Raw genomic sequence first — 12,050 nt, 5'->3', positions numbered from 1 at the left:
TTCTTGCATGTTGCATCATTCTCAATTGGATTCTGCAGTGGGGAATTCATGAACTTGTGCTGAAGGAGGAAGATGCGACTCCCGATGAAGTCTTCAGCTCTGGCCATGGTGTGGAGACGTTCGACAACGAAGCATGAAAGAACAAAAGGTTAGACTGGATTCATGCAATGTGGGATAGCAAGGTCAGACAAAGATTTGAAGCAGAATAATAAGAATAAAAAAAGACAATAACAGAAGAGAAGAAGAAGACAACTACAACAAAAAAAGAGAAAGAGGAAAAAGAAAAACTTTCACCTAATTAGTATCGTTGAACTTTTCCCTATTCAACCATGTTGGCTTTTAATAATTTCTACTATCATTTGTTAGTAGGCAGAATAAGCTGCCGTTTGTTTTTTAGCTAGGACAAGACAATGTTTAAGTGGTGTTCACATATTTATTGCAATCAAATAACGTATTGTTTGTCTAACAACAATGAAGCAGGCAACCAAATAACGTGCTAATTAATTGCTCCTTTATGCATAGAGCCTAATGCAGACAACAAAACTACATAAAGATGTATGTTTTTACTCTGCATTTACCCAACTAAGACAAGTATGCAAAATACACTAAGTATATCAGGCTAGTTCCTTATTAATGTTTTATCAAGAATAAATCAACTTTTTGTAGTAGTGCGCATGCGCTTCCCGAGATCTAACTTTAACTATAAATTTAACTAACGAGACCGACTGCAACGGGAGAAAAACTATATAATTGAAAACTTCTTTTGAATACGAATTCACTGATATAACTTTTGCTCCCACCGCAGTCGGTCTTATTGATTAAATTTATGATCAAGTTAAAGCACGGGAATAAAGAAAGCACTATATGGCCTCCTTTGATTTGCAGGAATTTTATAGGAATTTTAGAGGATAGGATTCTTATAGGATTTTTTTCTTTATAGCCCTTTGGTTTATAGGAATGAATTCCTATTCCTACATATGATTGATTTCTATCCTTCACATTTCATAGGAAAATAAAAATGAACCTAGACTCAATGAAAAAATTCCTTTGATGTCAACCAAATGACATCTCGTTTCCTATTCATACTCATAAGATTCGAGATACATGTCATCTTATTTTCTACGAAATTCTTATTCTTACGATAATCCTATTCTATGAACCAAAAGACCTATTTTAAAACGAAGGGAGTAGTAGTTATAATCAAACCTCAGGAAAATAGTTATTAATAAAACTTCATGAACAAATACTAGTCAATTTCCTCCGCGAACGCATCGCATCCTAAGCGACCAAACACACACCCGACCACGTGACGGAGAAGTTGAGGATAATGACGTCCTCGTCGGCGGCGAGGAACCAGCACCTGGATGAGCTCCGCGCGCTCATGGCGTCGCACTCGCCGCCGATCCACGCGCTCCTCATCCCCTCCGAGGATGCCCACCAGGTTGTTGCTCCTGCCGCCCGCGCCGATCGGAACCGATCAGGGTAGATCAGATCCTGTCGGGCTCGACTGCGCCGAGTTTAGGGTTTTGTGATCTCTTCTGCTTTACTGGTTCGTTCCTCTGCTCGATGGTTGAGAATTGGTTTGCTCATCTGGTTCGTGTTCGTGCAGAGCGAGTACGTGTCGGAGCGGGACAAGCGGCGGCAATTCATCTCCGGGTTCACTGGGAGCGCTGGTAAGTGTTAATCCATCCGTCTTCTTAGCTCTTAGTCGATCGCTCCTTTGCCAATTGCAACGAGTTCAGGTCGACAACACCGCCTATTAGTTGATAATACTAGGTTTGTGCTGTTGTAGGCTTGTAGCAACTTGTTTTGCCACTTGTGTGCTACAGCAATTGCAAGCGGCAGCAGGGAGGTTTTCAAAGTAGCTAAGATAGCATTGTCATTGTGAGCTCCCTTATTGATCTACTTTACCACGCCATGAAAAGGGGAACTCGAGCTAGGGATTTGAATTGAGATGGAGGAATTCCTCCCAACCACCCACACCTCTATCCATTGCCGAAGCCGCTCAAATCCCCGCCATCTCACATGCAACGCATACAACGGCTATAAGTACTCTAGCGAACCCAGCTTGGGCCGTCAAGCCACTGCGGTGTCTTATTCGGCCTGGTGGACTTGGGCCGGCCATTTTCCTCTGTGGACGAGTTGTCGACAATAGCTGGAACATCAACAGTAGCTTCAGTGGCGTCGTTGTACTTGCCGTCAGGTACAGAAGGAGCGTTGACATCCCCCCTTCCTTGAGATGAGGCTTGTCCCCAAGCCGGAGCACACGGAAATTGCTGCTTCAAGGACTCCAAATCTTCCCAGGTGGCGTCATCCGTAGAAGAGTCACTCCAGAGGATTAGCCCTTGTGCCACAGTACGATGACCAGAGCGGCGAACTCTTTTCTGAAGAAATTTGACAGGAACTACAAGTTAGTGAAAGAAGATGCAAGACTGTCTTGACCTCATGGAGCGGTTTGACAAAACGTTTCAGCTGAGAAACGTGGAACACCAGATATATTTTACTGGTCTCCGGCAACTCCAATCGATATGCCACCTCTCCAATACGCTCCAGAATTTTGTATGGACCATAGAACTTGAAGGCTAGTTTGTGATTAGCTCTACTGCACATACGGTTGTAATTTGAGGATCATGGCAAAACGTTTCAGCTGAGAAACGTGGAACACCAGATGTATTTTACTGGTCTCCGGCAACTCCAAGCGATATGCCACCTCTCCAATACGCTCCAGAATTTTGTATGGACCATAGAACTTGAAGGCTAGTTTGTGATTAGCTCTACTGCACATACGGTTGTAATTTGAGGAACACAAGATCGCCTGGAGCAAAAAGACGTTCAGTGCGGTGCTTGTCAGCATGGTGTTTCATTCGCTGTTGGGTCTGCAGAAGATGCTGTCGGACAGAATCATGAACCACCTGACGTTCATCCAACCAAAGCTGTATGTCCATTGGCGCCATCGTATCCGAGGTTGGAATCCCAAAACATTTTGGTGAGTAACCATAAAGAACTTCGAATGGTGATTTGCCCACGGCCGAGTGCCAGTTGGTATTGTGCCAGAATTCACATAAGGAGAGCCACTTTTTCCATCTAGTGGGGTGAGCACTGATAAAGTAACGCAAGTACCCCTTCACCTGCCGGTTCATCCTCTCAGTCTGACCATCAGTAGCAGGTTGATAAGCAGAACCCATATTAAGAGTAGCTCCGGTACAAGCAACCAAGGTTCTCTAAAAGATACTAGTGAACACAGGATCTCTGTCAGAAACTATAACAGCAGGCATGCCATGGAGTTTGTACACATTTTCCAGGAACGGTTCAGCAACAGACTGAGTAGTGTAGGGGTGCTTGAGAGCTATAAAATGGCCATACTTAGTGAACTTATCAATTACCACCAGGATGCAGTCAAACTGGTAAGAAGATGGCAGACCAGGAATGAAATCCATAGTAACAGTGTCCCATGCCTTCTTAGGAACTAGTAAGGGAGAAAGCAAACCAGGATGGTTCACTCTCTGGTTTAGCCTGCTGACAAATCAAACAAGACTGCACTTGAGCTTTAGTAAAAGATTTCATCCCTTGCCATTTAAACAGTGATTTAATTCTCTTATAAGTAACAGGGAAACCTGAATGTCCTCCCACTGGACTAGCATGAAAAGCAGAGAAAAATTTCAAGTGCAATTCAGGATGCTGGCCAATCTAGATACTCTCTCCATTTACTTATACAAGGCCACTATGAAATATACATTTTGCATCTATACAAGGCCACCAACAGTAATCGAGTCAAAAATTAATGATGTTTTCTTGTACTAGCAACTTTTTAATACTTGCATGTGTGCAGTCATAATTACACCCAGTTAGTTCCTTCACTCAATTTTCTTGCATGCATGCGATGTATTAATGACCCCAGTAAACGAAAAGAAAAGCTAGCTTGCAAAACATGTATTCAATTTTACCTTGGTATCTGTAATTTGAGTTTGTGGCCTTGTATATAAAAATGGAGGGAGTACATGCTTTGTACCTAATCACACCATTGATAAGTTGATAATGAGGTTTATCAGCTGGTTGTATTGAGAGTTATTGTAAAAGCTCAATTGCTTTGTCATCATGTGCATGACTAGCCACAACTTCCTCCAACCGGGTAGGTTGTGAACTAGAGATGTGGAAAACCTGGGAGTTGGCAGGTCTCCTTGTCGGATTACGGGTTCCGGCAAACCCTTAGAGGTTCGAACTCTGGGGTGCGCACGAAGAACACTCTCTCCCCGACTCGCTCGCTCAACGATTTCACGGCCTAGCTCGACGAACCCAAAGAACAAGAGAAACGGGGGTTTATACTGGTTCGAGCCACCTTGCGGTGTAATACCCTACTCCAGTTTGTGGGTGGATTGCCTCGAGGGGCTGAGGATGAACTAGTACAGTGAATGGACAGCCTCAGGAGGTGAGGTGTTCTTGAGCTCGATGAGCTGGTGAGTGTAAGGGTGGCCTGAGTGATCCGTCTCCTACTACGGTGGTGGCTAGGTCCTATTTATAGTGGCCTTGGTCCTCTTCCCAAATGTTTAGGCGGGAAGGGATCCCACAACGGCCAAGTTTGAAGAGGAACAACTAGTACAAGCTATCCTGACAAAAGTAGTCTTCGTCTGCAAAAGGCTCTGGTGGTGACGCTGCTGTGGGCTCCGCGATGACCTTCGTCCTGCCGTCCTGCTGGTCTTGGTCTTGTTGCACCGATATGAAAACCTTTGCCTGATGCCTCGGGACTCCTCGCCTGCGCTTGCCTCCTTAGCACCAAAGAGGAAACTGGTACACTACGCCCGCTGGCGCCCGCCTGGCCTTGGTCGTCATGGCTCACGTCACGCGAACCTCGCGAGGTGCCCCTTGCATAGATATCTTCGCTCCTCAGGAGCCAGCCTAGCGAGGCTGCCCCAGGGAGGTCTTGGTGTCGTCCGCCTCACGAGGCTTGGCCTCCTCGCGAGGGTCTTGAGTTGTCGCTGTCGAAGCTGGGCCGTATCGGGCAGTTGATGGAGCCACGCTCCGGGCCGCAGGCAGGCAAGTCTGGGTACCCCGTTCCGAGAACACCGACACTCCTGGATAAGGCATCTGCAGCAGAATTATCAGTACCCTTATAAGTGATCTGATAGTCCAGCCCCATCATTTTAGTGAGAGCTTTTTGTTGCCATACAATGTGCAGTCTTTGGTCTTGTAAATGTACCAGGCTCTTCCGATCAGTTCTGATTAGAAACTCCTGATTTTGGAGATAAGGTCTCCATTGTTCCACAGCTAGTAATATGGCCATATCTTACACAGATAAAGCTCCGTTCTGAGGACTCAGTAAAGACATAAGCTAATGGGTGACCATCTTGCATAAGAACAGCCCCAATACCACTGTCACAAGCATCCATTTCCACCACAAACTGTTTATCAAACTGAGGTAAAGCAAGGACAGGAGCCTGAATCAATGCAAGTTTCAGTGTTTGGAAAGCTTCTTCAGTAACAGCAGACCAAATAAAGGGCACCCCCTTCCTTAGCAATTCAATAAGAGGCTTACTAATAAGACCATGATGTTTAATAAACTTTCTGTAGTAACCACTTAACCCTAGAAACCCTCTGACATCCTTGACATTTGTAGGAGTGGGCCATTGTTTCACTGCTTCTACTTTACCAGGATTAGTAGATACACCTTCAGAACTGATAACATGCCCCAGATATGCTATCTTGTTTTGAGCAAATGCACATTTAGATAACTTGACTTGCCATTGATCTGCTTTCAACATCTGCAAAACTTCCCTGACATGTTTAACATGCTCTTCCAATGTCTTGCTGAAAACTAAGATACCATCAAAGAAAACCAAGGCACTTTTCCTATTGACAGGAGAAAGTGTAGTATTCATAGCTCCCTGAAATGTACTAGGACCACCTGTCACTCCAAAAGCCATAACCACAAACTCATAATGCCCATTATGTGTCTGAAATGCTGTCTTATACTCTTCCCCAGGAGCCAATCTGATCTGATGATAACCAACTCTAAGGTCCAGTTTAGAAAACCAAGCAGCTCCAGCTAATTCATCCAATAATTCATCAATCACAGGCAATGGATATTTTCCTTCAACAGTAATGGCATTAAGCAATCTATAATCAATCACCAATCTCCATTCACCACCTTTTTTCTTAACTAACAAAACTGGAGAAGAAAAGGGGCTTGTGTTGGGTCTTATCATACCAGATTTCAGCAGTTCTGCAATTTGCTTTTCCAGTTCATCCTTCAGATGAGGCACTATTCTGTATGGTCTTTTTGTAACAGGTCTTGCTCCAGGAATCAAAGGTATAGTGTGATCACAGGACCTTCTAGGTGGTAATTCAGTAGGAGGGGCAAAGACAGACTCAAATTCATCTAAAAACAACTTGAATCTCAGGAAGTGTTGGCTGATGTTCTTCCAACTGAATTGTGGATACAAAAACACAAGTGAGAGCACATTCTTCTGACAAAAGCCCCTGCAAAGTTACAGTGTTGCCATGCCACTGAAAGGACATCCATCTCTGGACCCAATCTATATACATAGGGCTGTGCTGGGCCCAACCAATCCAGTCCTAAGATACCATCATAAGTATGTAAATGGAAGCAGCCTAAGGTCGGAAGTAAATGTGTGACCATTACAAGTCCATTCACAAGCAGGAAGAAACTGTATGCACTTGAGAACTGAACCACCAGCAACAGTAACTGAAACAGGTCTAGTAACAGTAATGCCTTGCAACATATGAAACTTACTGTCCAGACAGGAGTGAGTACTCCCCGAGTCCACTAAGAAGATCAGATCATGCCCTTGCACACAAATTTCCAACTGAAACACTGGAGCTTCAGGTTCCTTGCCCACAGCTGCAGCTGACAACTTCATACTATGCACAGACGTAACAGACTGATAATCAGTGTCAGACGATTCAGATTCATCCCCTGCAACAGATTGGAGTTGCTCAATCATCTCCTGGACAAAATGTAACTGCACGGTGGACTTACACACATGGTCCTTGGACCATTTCTCTCCACAAACAAAACACAACCCCTTAGACTTACTGTAATTCCTGAGAGCAGCCCATTTATCATCAGTGTGAACCGGTTTAGGAGTGTCAGTAACTCGTTGGTCTTCACCACTGTGCCCCTTAGAATAAGGAGAACAAGTAGTTGCTACAGACTTCCGTTGAGAAGCTGTGTTCATGGGTGTAAATCCTTCCCCAAGCTCTCCATGCAACAGTGCAAGTTCATACGCTGCATCGAGATCTTTTGGCTTCTGCAGTGCTACAGCAATAGGAACTCTAGGCTTCAGACCATCCAAAAATCTTGTGGTATAATGCAAAGAATTGGGTGCATCTTCATATGCAGTTAACTGATCATACAACTCGGCAAAGCGTTCCATATAATCTTCCACTGAAGTAACTTGAGCAATGCGAAATAACTTTCTGAGTAAGGTCTAATGTTGATTACGGCCAAACCTGCTATGGAGTGCCGAGCAAAATTCAGACCAACTAGCAGACGGCATTCGGCGCTGGAGGGATTTGAGCCAACGAGCAGCAGGACCCTCGAATTGAGCAGTAGTAGCCAATGCGATCCAACGATGAACGGATGTGCTCCACAACTTGAATTGATCCTCGCAACAATTTTGCCAGAGACGCGGATTATTGCCGTCAAATTTGGCATTTCCAGATGCAGAGAAAACGAAGATGGTTCAGACACATCCACATCATGAATTTCACGTGAACTGGGACGGAAATAGGGATTAGAGTCACACGCACCTCTAACCGGAGGAGACACATAGACGTTATGAGCCTTCCCCCGGAGTTCCTATTCAGAGCCAAGGGCATCGGCAGCGGTCTTACGGCGACCCAACCCAGCGGTGCGTGAAGTTGAACTCCCGTCGGCCTTGGGCGATGGTTCGGGGCACTCGGCCTTGCGGATGTCCACCCTAAACTGCTCCTGATCCAGCGCCGGCTTGTCGCGGATCCTCTCGACGCGAGCCGACATCAGCGAATCGAGCGTGGAGTTGTTCGCCTCCAGGAGCTTGCCCATGGACTGCATCAGCTGCTCACCTTGCTCTTGCAGGCGGAGATCGAGTTCGGAGTGGAGGAGATCGAAGAAGGCGCGCCCATCCGAATTGAGGCTGTCCATGGCTTGACGACGCCGGTGGTCGAGGAGGCGAGTGTTGTGGCGGTGCCGCGGGACCTCCAGATCGCTGTCTCTGATACCATATGTGAGCTCCCTTCTCGATCTACTCTACCACGCCATGAAAAGGGGAACTCGAGCTAGGGATTTGAATTCAGATAGAGGAATTCCTCCCAACCACCCACACCTCTATCCGTTTACAGGAGAACGAGTCTTGGCCAAAGCCGTTCAAATCCCTGCCATCTCACACGCAACGCATACAATGGCTATAAGTACTCTAGCGAACCCAGCTTGGGCCGTCAAGCCACTGTGGTGTCTTCTTGGGCCTGGTGGACTTGGGCCGGCCATTTTCCTATGTGGACGAATTGTCGACAAGAGCTGGAACATCAACAGTAGCTTCAGTGGCGTCGTTGTACTTGCCGTCAGGTACAGAAGGAGCGCTGACAGTCATCATGGTGAACAATTGATCGAATCCAGTATCAGCTTCGTGCTTTGTTGAGGCTTGGTTAGCTTTTATTATGCGATTAGTTGAGTTCCTGTTCGTTGCCATGGAACAACATATACTTTTTCCTCTATCTAAGCGCACCGAGCCACTTCTCCTTTTTGCAGCCGTGATGAATCCGTCATCACGTTCTCCAGTTGTGCACCGGCCCCTTCCCCTTGCATACTATCTACACTTGCCGTCTTCTCCCTTAAATCCCATAGAGGATGCCCTTTCCATCATGTCGATCTCTCTGACATCATCTCCTCCTGTCACCGTCATTTACCACCAATCCCATTATTGTTTCCTCGGATAGCAGGTTGGGGCTGTGGAGCTTCCACCTGTATGAGATGAACACCAGATGGCATGGCACATCGACGCTCGCCCCCATCAATTCTGTCATAAAGAGTATGGGTAGGGCTAGCTATATATCCGTGTGTTGCTATGGATTAAAATTTTGGATTTTCTCGTTTCATCATAAAGGACTTTATTGATTTGAATTATTATGTTGGTATGGATATATGAAAGTGTGGGTGTTGCAACATGCCGAGCCTGATATTCATTATTTCCTTTTACTTAGTTGTCATGAGTCTTATTTGGTTCGTATCCTCAATTCCTATAATACAGGGTTGGCCCTTATCACTACAAAGGAGGCATTATTATGGACGGATGGACGATACTTCTTGCAGGCCACAAATCAACTTAGCGATCGGTGGAGACTCATGCGCATGGGAGAAGACCCACCAGTCGAAGTCTGGATAGCTGATGTAAGTATTGACCACCTTCCCTTGCACATTTTTGGTTCAATTTTCTAATCTACCACACAGAACTTGTACAAATGACGAGGAACCTACTATGCTGTCCGTTTTGAGTTCTGCCACAATTTCAGTGATGTGAATCTGCAAATGTGGTTTTCTTGTACACCATAGCAAGGTTATCTCCTCAGAGTTCTGTCTTCATAGATATAAGCGTTGAGCTTCAGCATTTAAGGAAACACACCAATCAATCTGTAATTGAAACTGCTTGTTATTTCTTCAAGAGTTGTGGAATATGTCAAAATTGTGAACGCCTTAACTTCATTGCCATTTCATCATCTGTTAATTGAATACTCTTCTCTCTAATTTAATTTGTAAAAACTAAATCCACTGTTGTTCTCAGAATCTCTCGGATGAAGCGGTTATTGGAATTGATTCATGGTGCATCTCTGTGGATTCTGCTCAGAGATATGAGCAAGCATTTTTAAAGAAGAATCAGATGTTGTTTCAGCTTTCCTCTGACCTCGTTGATGAAGTTTGGAAAGATCGTCCTCCGAATGATGCTACACCTGTAATTGTGCACCCTGTAGAATTTGCTGGGTGTAGTGTAGCACAAAAGATGAAGCAGTTAAGAGAAAAGTTACAACATGAAAAGGCTAGTGGCATTATAATTACTGCCCTTGATGAGGTACAGTTAATTGATTTGCATCTCGGTTTCACTCATTCCGTACGGTCTATTAAATTGAATCTGTTCTATTTTCTCAAATGTTATAGGATTTATGATCATTTTAATTTCCTCTTCATATAAATCCCCATTTTAGGTTGCTTGGTTGTACAATGTTCGGGGAAATGATGTGCATTACAGCCCAGTGGTTCATTCTTATGCTATTGTAACCCTGCATGGTGCCTTCTTTTATGTGGATAAGAGAAAAGTAACAACTGAGGTCAGTGAGTAAACTGAATATTTAAAATTTGCAATTTTTCCATTGTGGCGTTAATGGTGATCTGGTGCAGGTTAAGAATTACATGTCTGAAAGTGGTATTGATATCAGAGAGTATGATATGGTTCAGCTGGATGTGAGCTTGCTTGCATCTGGACAGCTAAAAGGTTCTGCAGTTAATGGTAGCTTGCACATGGAAAAGGATATCAACGTGGCGGAACATTCCAAAATCTGGATTGATTCAAATTCGTGTTGCCTTGCACTCTACTCAAAGCTTAGACCAGATCAAGCTTTGATGCTGCAATCACCCATTGCTCTACCAAAGGCTGTCAAGGTTTTTTCTTTTCTTTTGTATGCATGTGTGTTTAATAGAAATTTGTGTGCATGCAATCACCTTTAGCCTTTCCAGTAGACTGCAATCACCTTTAGCTTTTCCAATGGACTATGACATACATACCATCTTTTTTTAAACTCCCCTAAATCTAGTACTGTTAAGAAAATTTATGCTTCATGATCAAGCATGAGACCTTGATACTTGCATGTGCCTAAATTGTGCTCGATAAATGAGCTCAGTAATTTCTAGGAGCACCAAGAGGATGCATTGAAAAAAAGAGAAGTGTTAACATTGAGTCACTCAAATGAGTTAAATTGGTATCAGCTATCAAGATAATGAAGTGTTAAAAACAGGTTTTGCCATAATTGTGTGTACTGATCATATCCCTTTTGATTGTGAACATATATTATCACATTAAACAAATGTTTCATGTTAGAAGTATATCCTGTAACTATTATGCAGAATACAGATATAATAGTTTGCACGCTAAAAGTGTATCTTGTTCAAGCAATATTATTTTTTCTTATTTCACTTTGTATTTTTGCATAAGCACATAGTGTGCATTTCAGTTAGTACGTACGGGTATGCAAGATAAGCTATATGACCTCGCAAGTTTAATCATTTAGTATTTTTTTTGCCTAAACATTTTAAATTTGGTAATGATGATATAGAATCCCATGGAGCTGACTGGTTTGAGGAAGGCACACATTCGAGATGGCGCAGCTGTTGTGCAATACCTGGCCTGGCTGGATAATCAGGTCAGTTAATTAGACTTTTTACTTGTAAATGCCCTGTGACTTAAAACATGGCATAACCCTACCGCTTCCTAGGATCTGACATCTAGGGTTTTAAGCCGCCTTCCCTTGCCGCCATGCATGGGAACTCCAGCAAGAGATCCTAGTGATGCGGTTGCCCCGCTTCACGCCCCCATCCTGCAGTTTCTACCATTTTCACAGCCCAAATCTCTTCTAACCGGGCTAAACGGCCGCGGCTGCTACCCTCCATGCCCTTTCTGATACCACAGGCCGTCACATCACCTCCTTTGGCTGAGCGGCCTTGACAATGTGGCTGCACATAACCCGACCTGGTCGATCTCATCCTTGCCCTTGAGGACCATGCACTTGCTGGTTTTCGTGGTTCTCGTCCGAGCCTACTAGCCTAGTTCTCTGCTCTGGCGTGCTCTCGGGTTTGTCCACGTTGTAAGAGAGGTGCTGTTCGTGAAGCTGCTCTTGAGGATGGGAGGTGATTTACACATCAAAAGGTGGTAGAGCTTTGCCAGCACTAGGGGAGACATATGCCTTGATGGCTCCCGTGGCTTCCCCAAGGAGCAGTAGGCTAAGTTGGGGGTTGAGAGTGAAGCGGAGACCAAGGATGTGTTTGCTTGGGATAGTTAAGGATGGGTTAG

At 44.5% G+C, this 12,050-nt stretch overlaps 1 protein-coding gene across 2 annotated transcripts in view; it reads left to right on the top strand.

The window, feature by feature from the left end:
- The first annotated feature begins 1,222 nt into the window (after positions 1-1,222).
- Positions 1,223-12,050, top strand: part of LOC125551433 (aminopeptidase P1-like) — a 29,491-nt gene continuing 18,663 nt past the window's right edge. The window contains exons 1-7 of one of the 2 annotated variants that reach the window (XM_048714682.1): positions 1,223-1,441; positions 1,610-1,673; positions 9,243-9,382; positions 9,774-10,058; positions 10,192-10,314; positions 10,385-10,645; positions 11,317-11,403. In XM_048714682.1, coding sequence (XP_048570639.1) covers positions 1,328-1,441; positions 1,610-1,673; positions 9,243-9,382; positions 9,774-10,058; positions 10,192-10,314; positions 10,385-10,645; positions 11,317-11,403 — 1,074 coding nt within the window. In that variant the 5' untranslated portion in view covers positions 1,223-1,327. Of the gene's footprint in view, positions 1,524-1,609; positions 1,674-9,242; positions 9,383-9,773; positions 10,059-10,191; positions 10,315-10,384; positions 10,646-11,316; positions 11,404-12,050 lie in introns of both variants that reach the window. The other variant, XM_048714683.1, reaches the window with a different exon arrangement.

Source organism: Triticum urartu, chromosome 4 (assembly GCF_003073215.2).
Source record: "Triticum urartu cultivar G1812 chromosome 4, Tu2.1, whole genome shotgun sequence".
NCBI classification, from domain to species: domain Eukaryota; kingdom Viridiplantae; phylum Streptophyta; class Magnoliopsida; order Poales; family Poaceae; genus Triticum; species Triticum urartu.
Note: the sequence above shows the minus strand (reverse complement) of the source record. Positions and strands in the feature narration are given on the sequence as shown.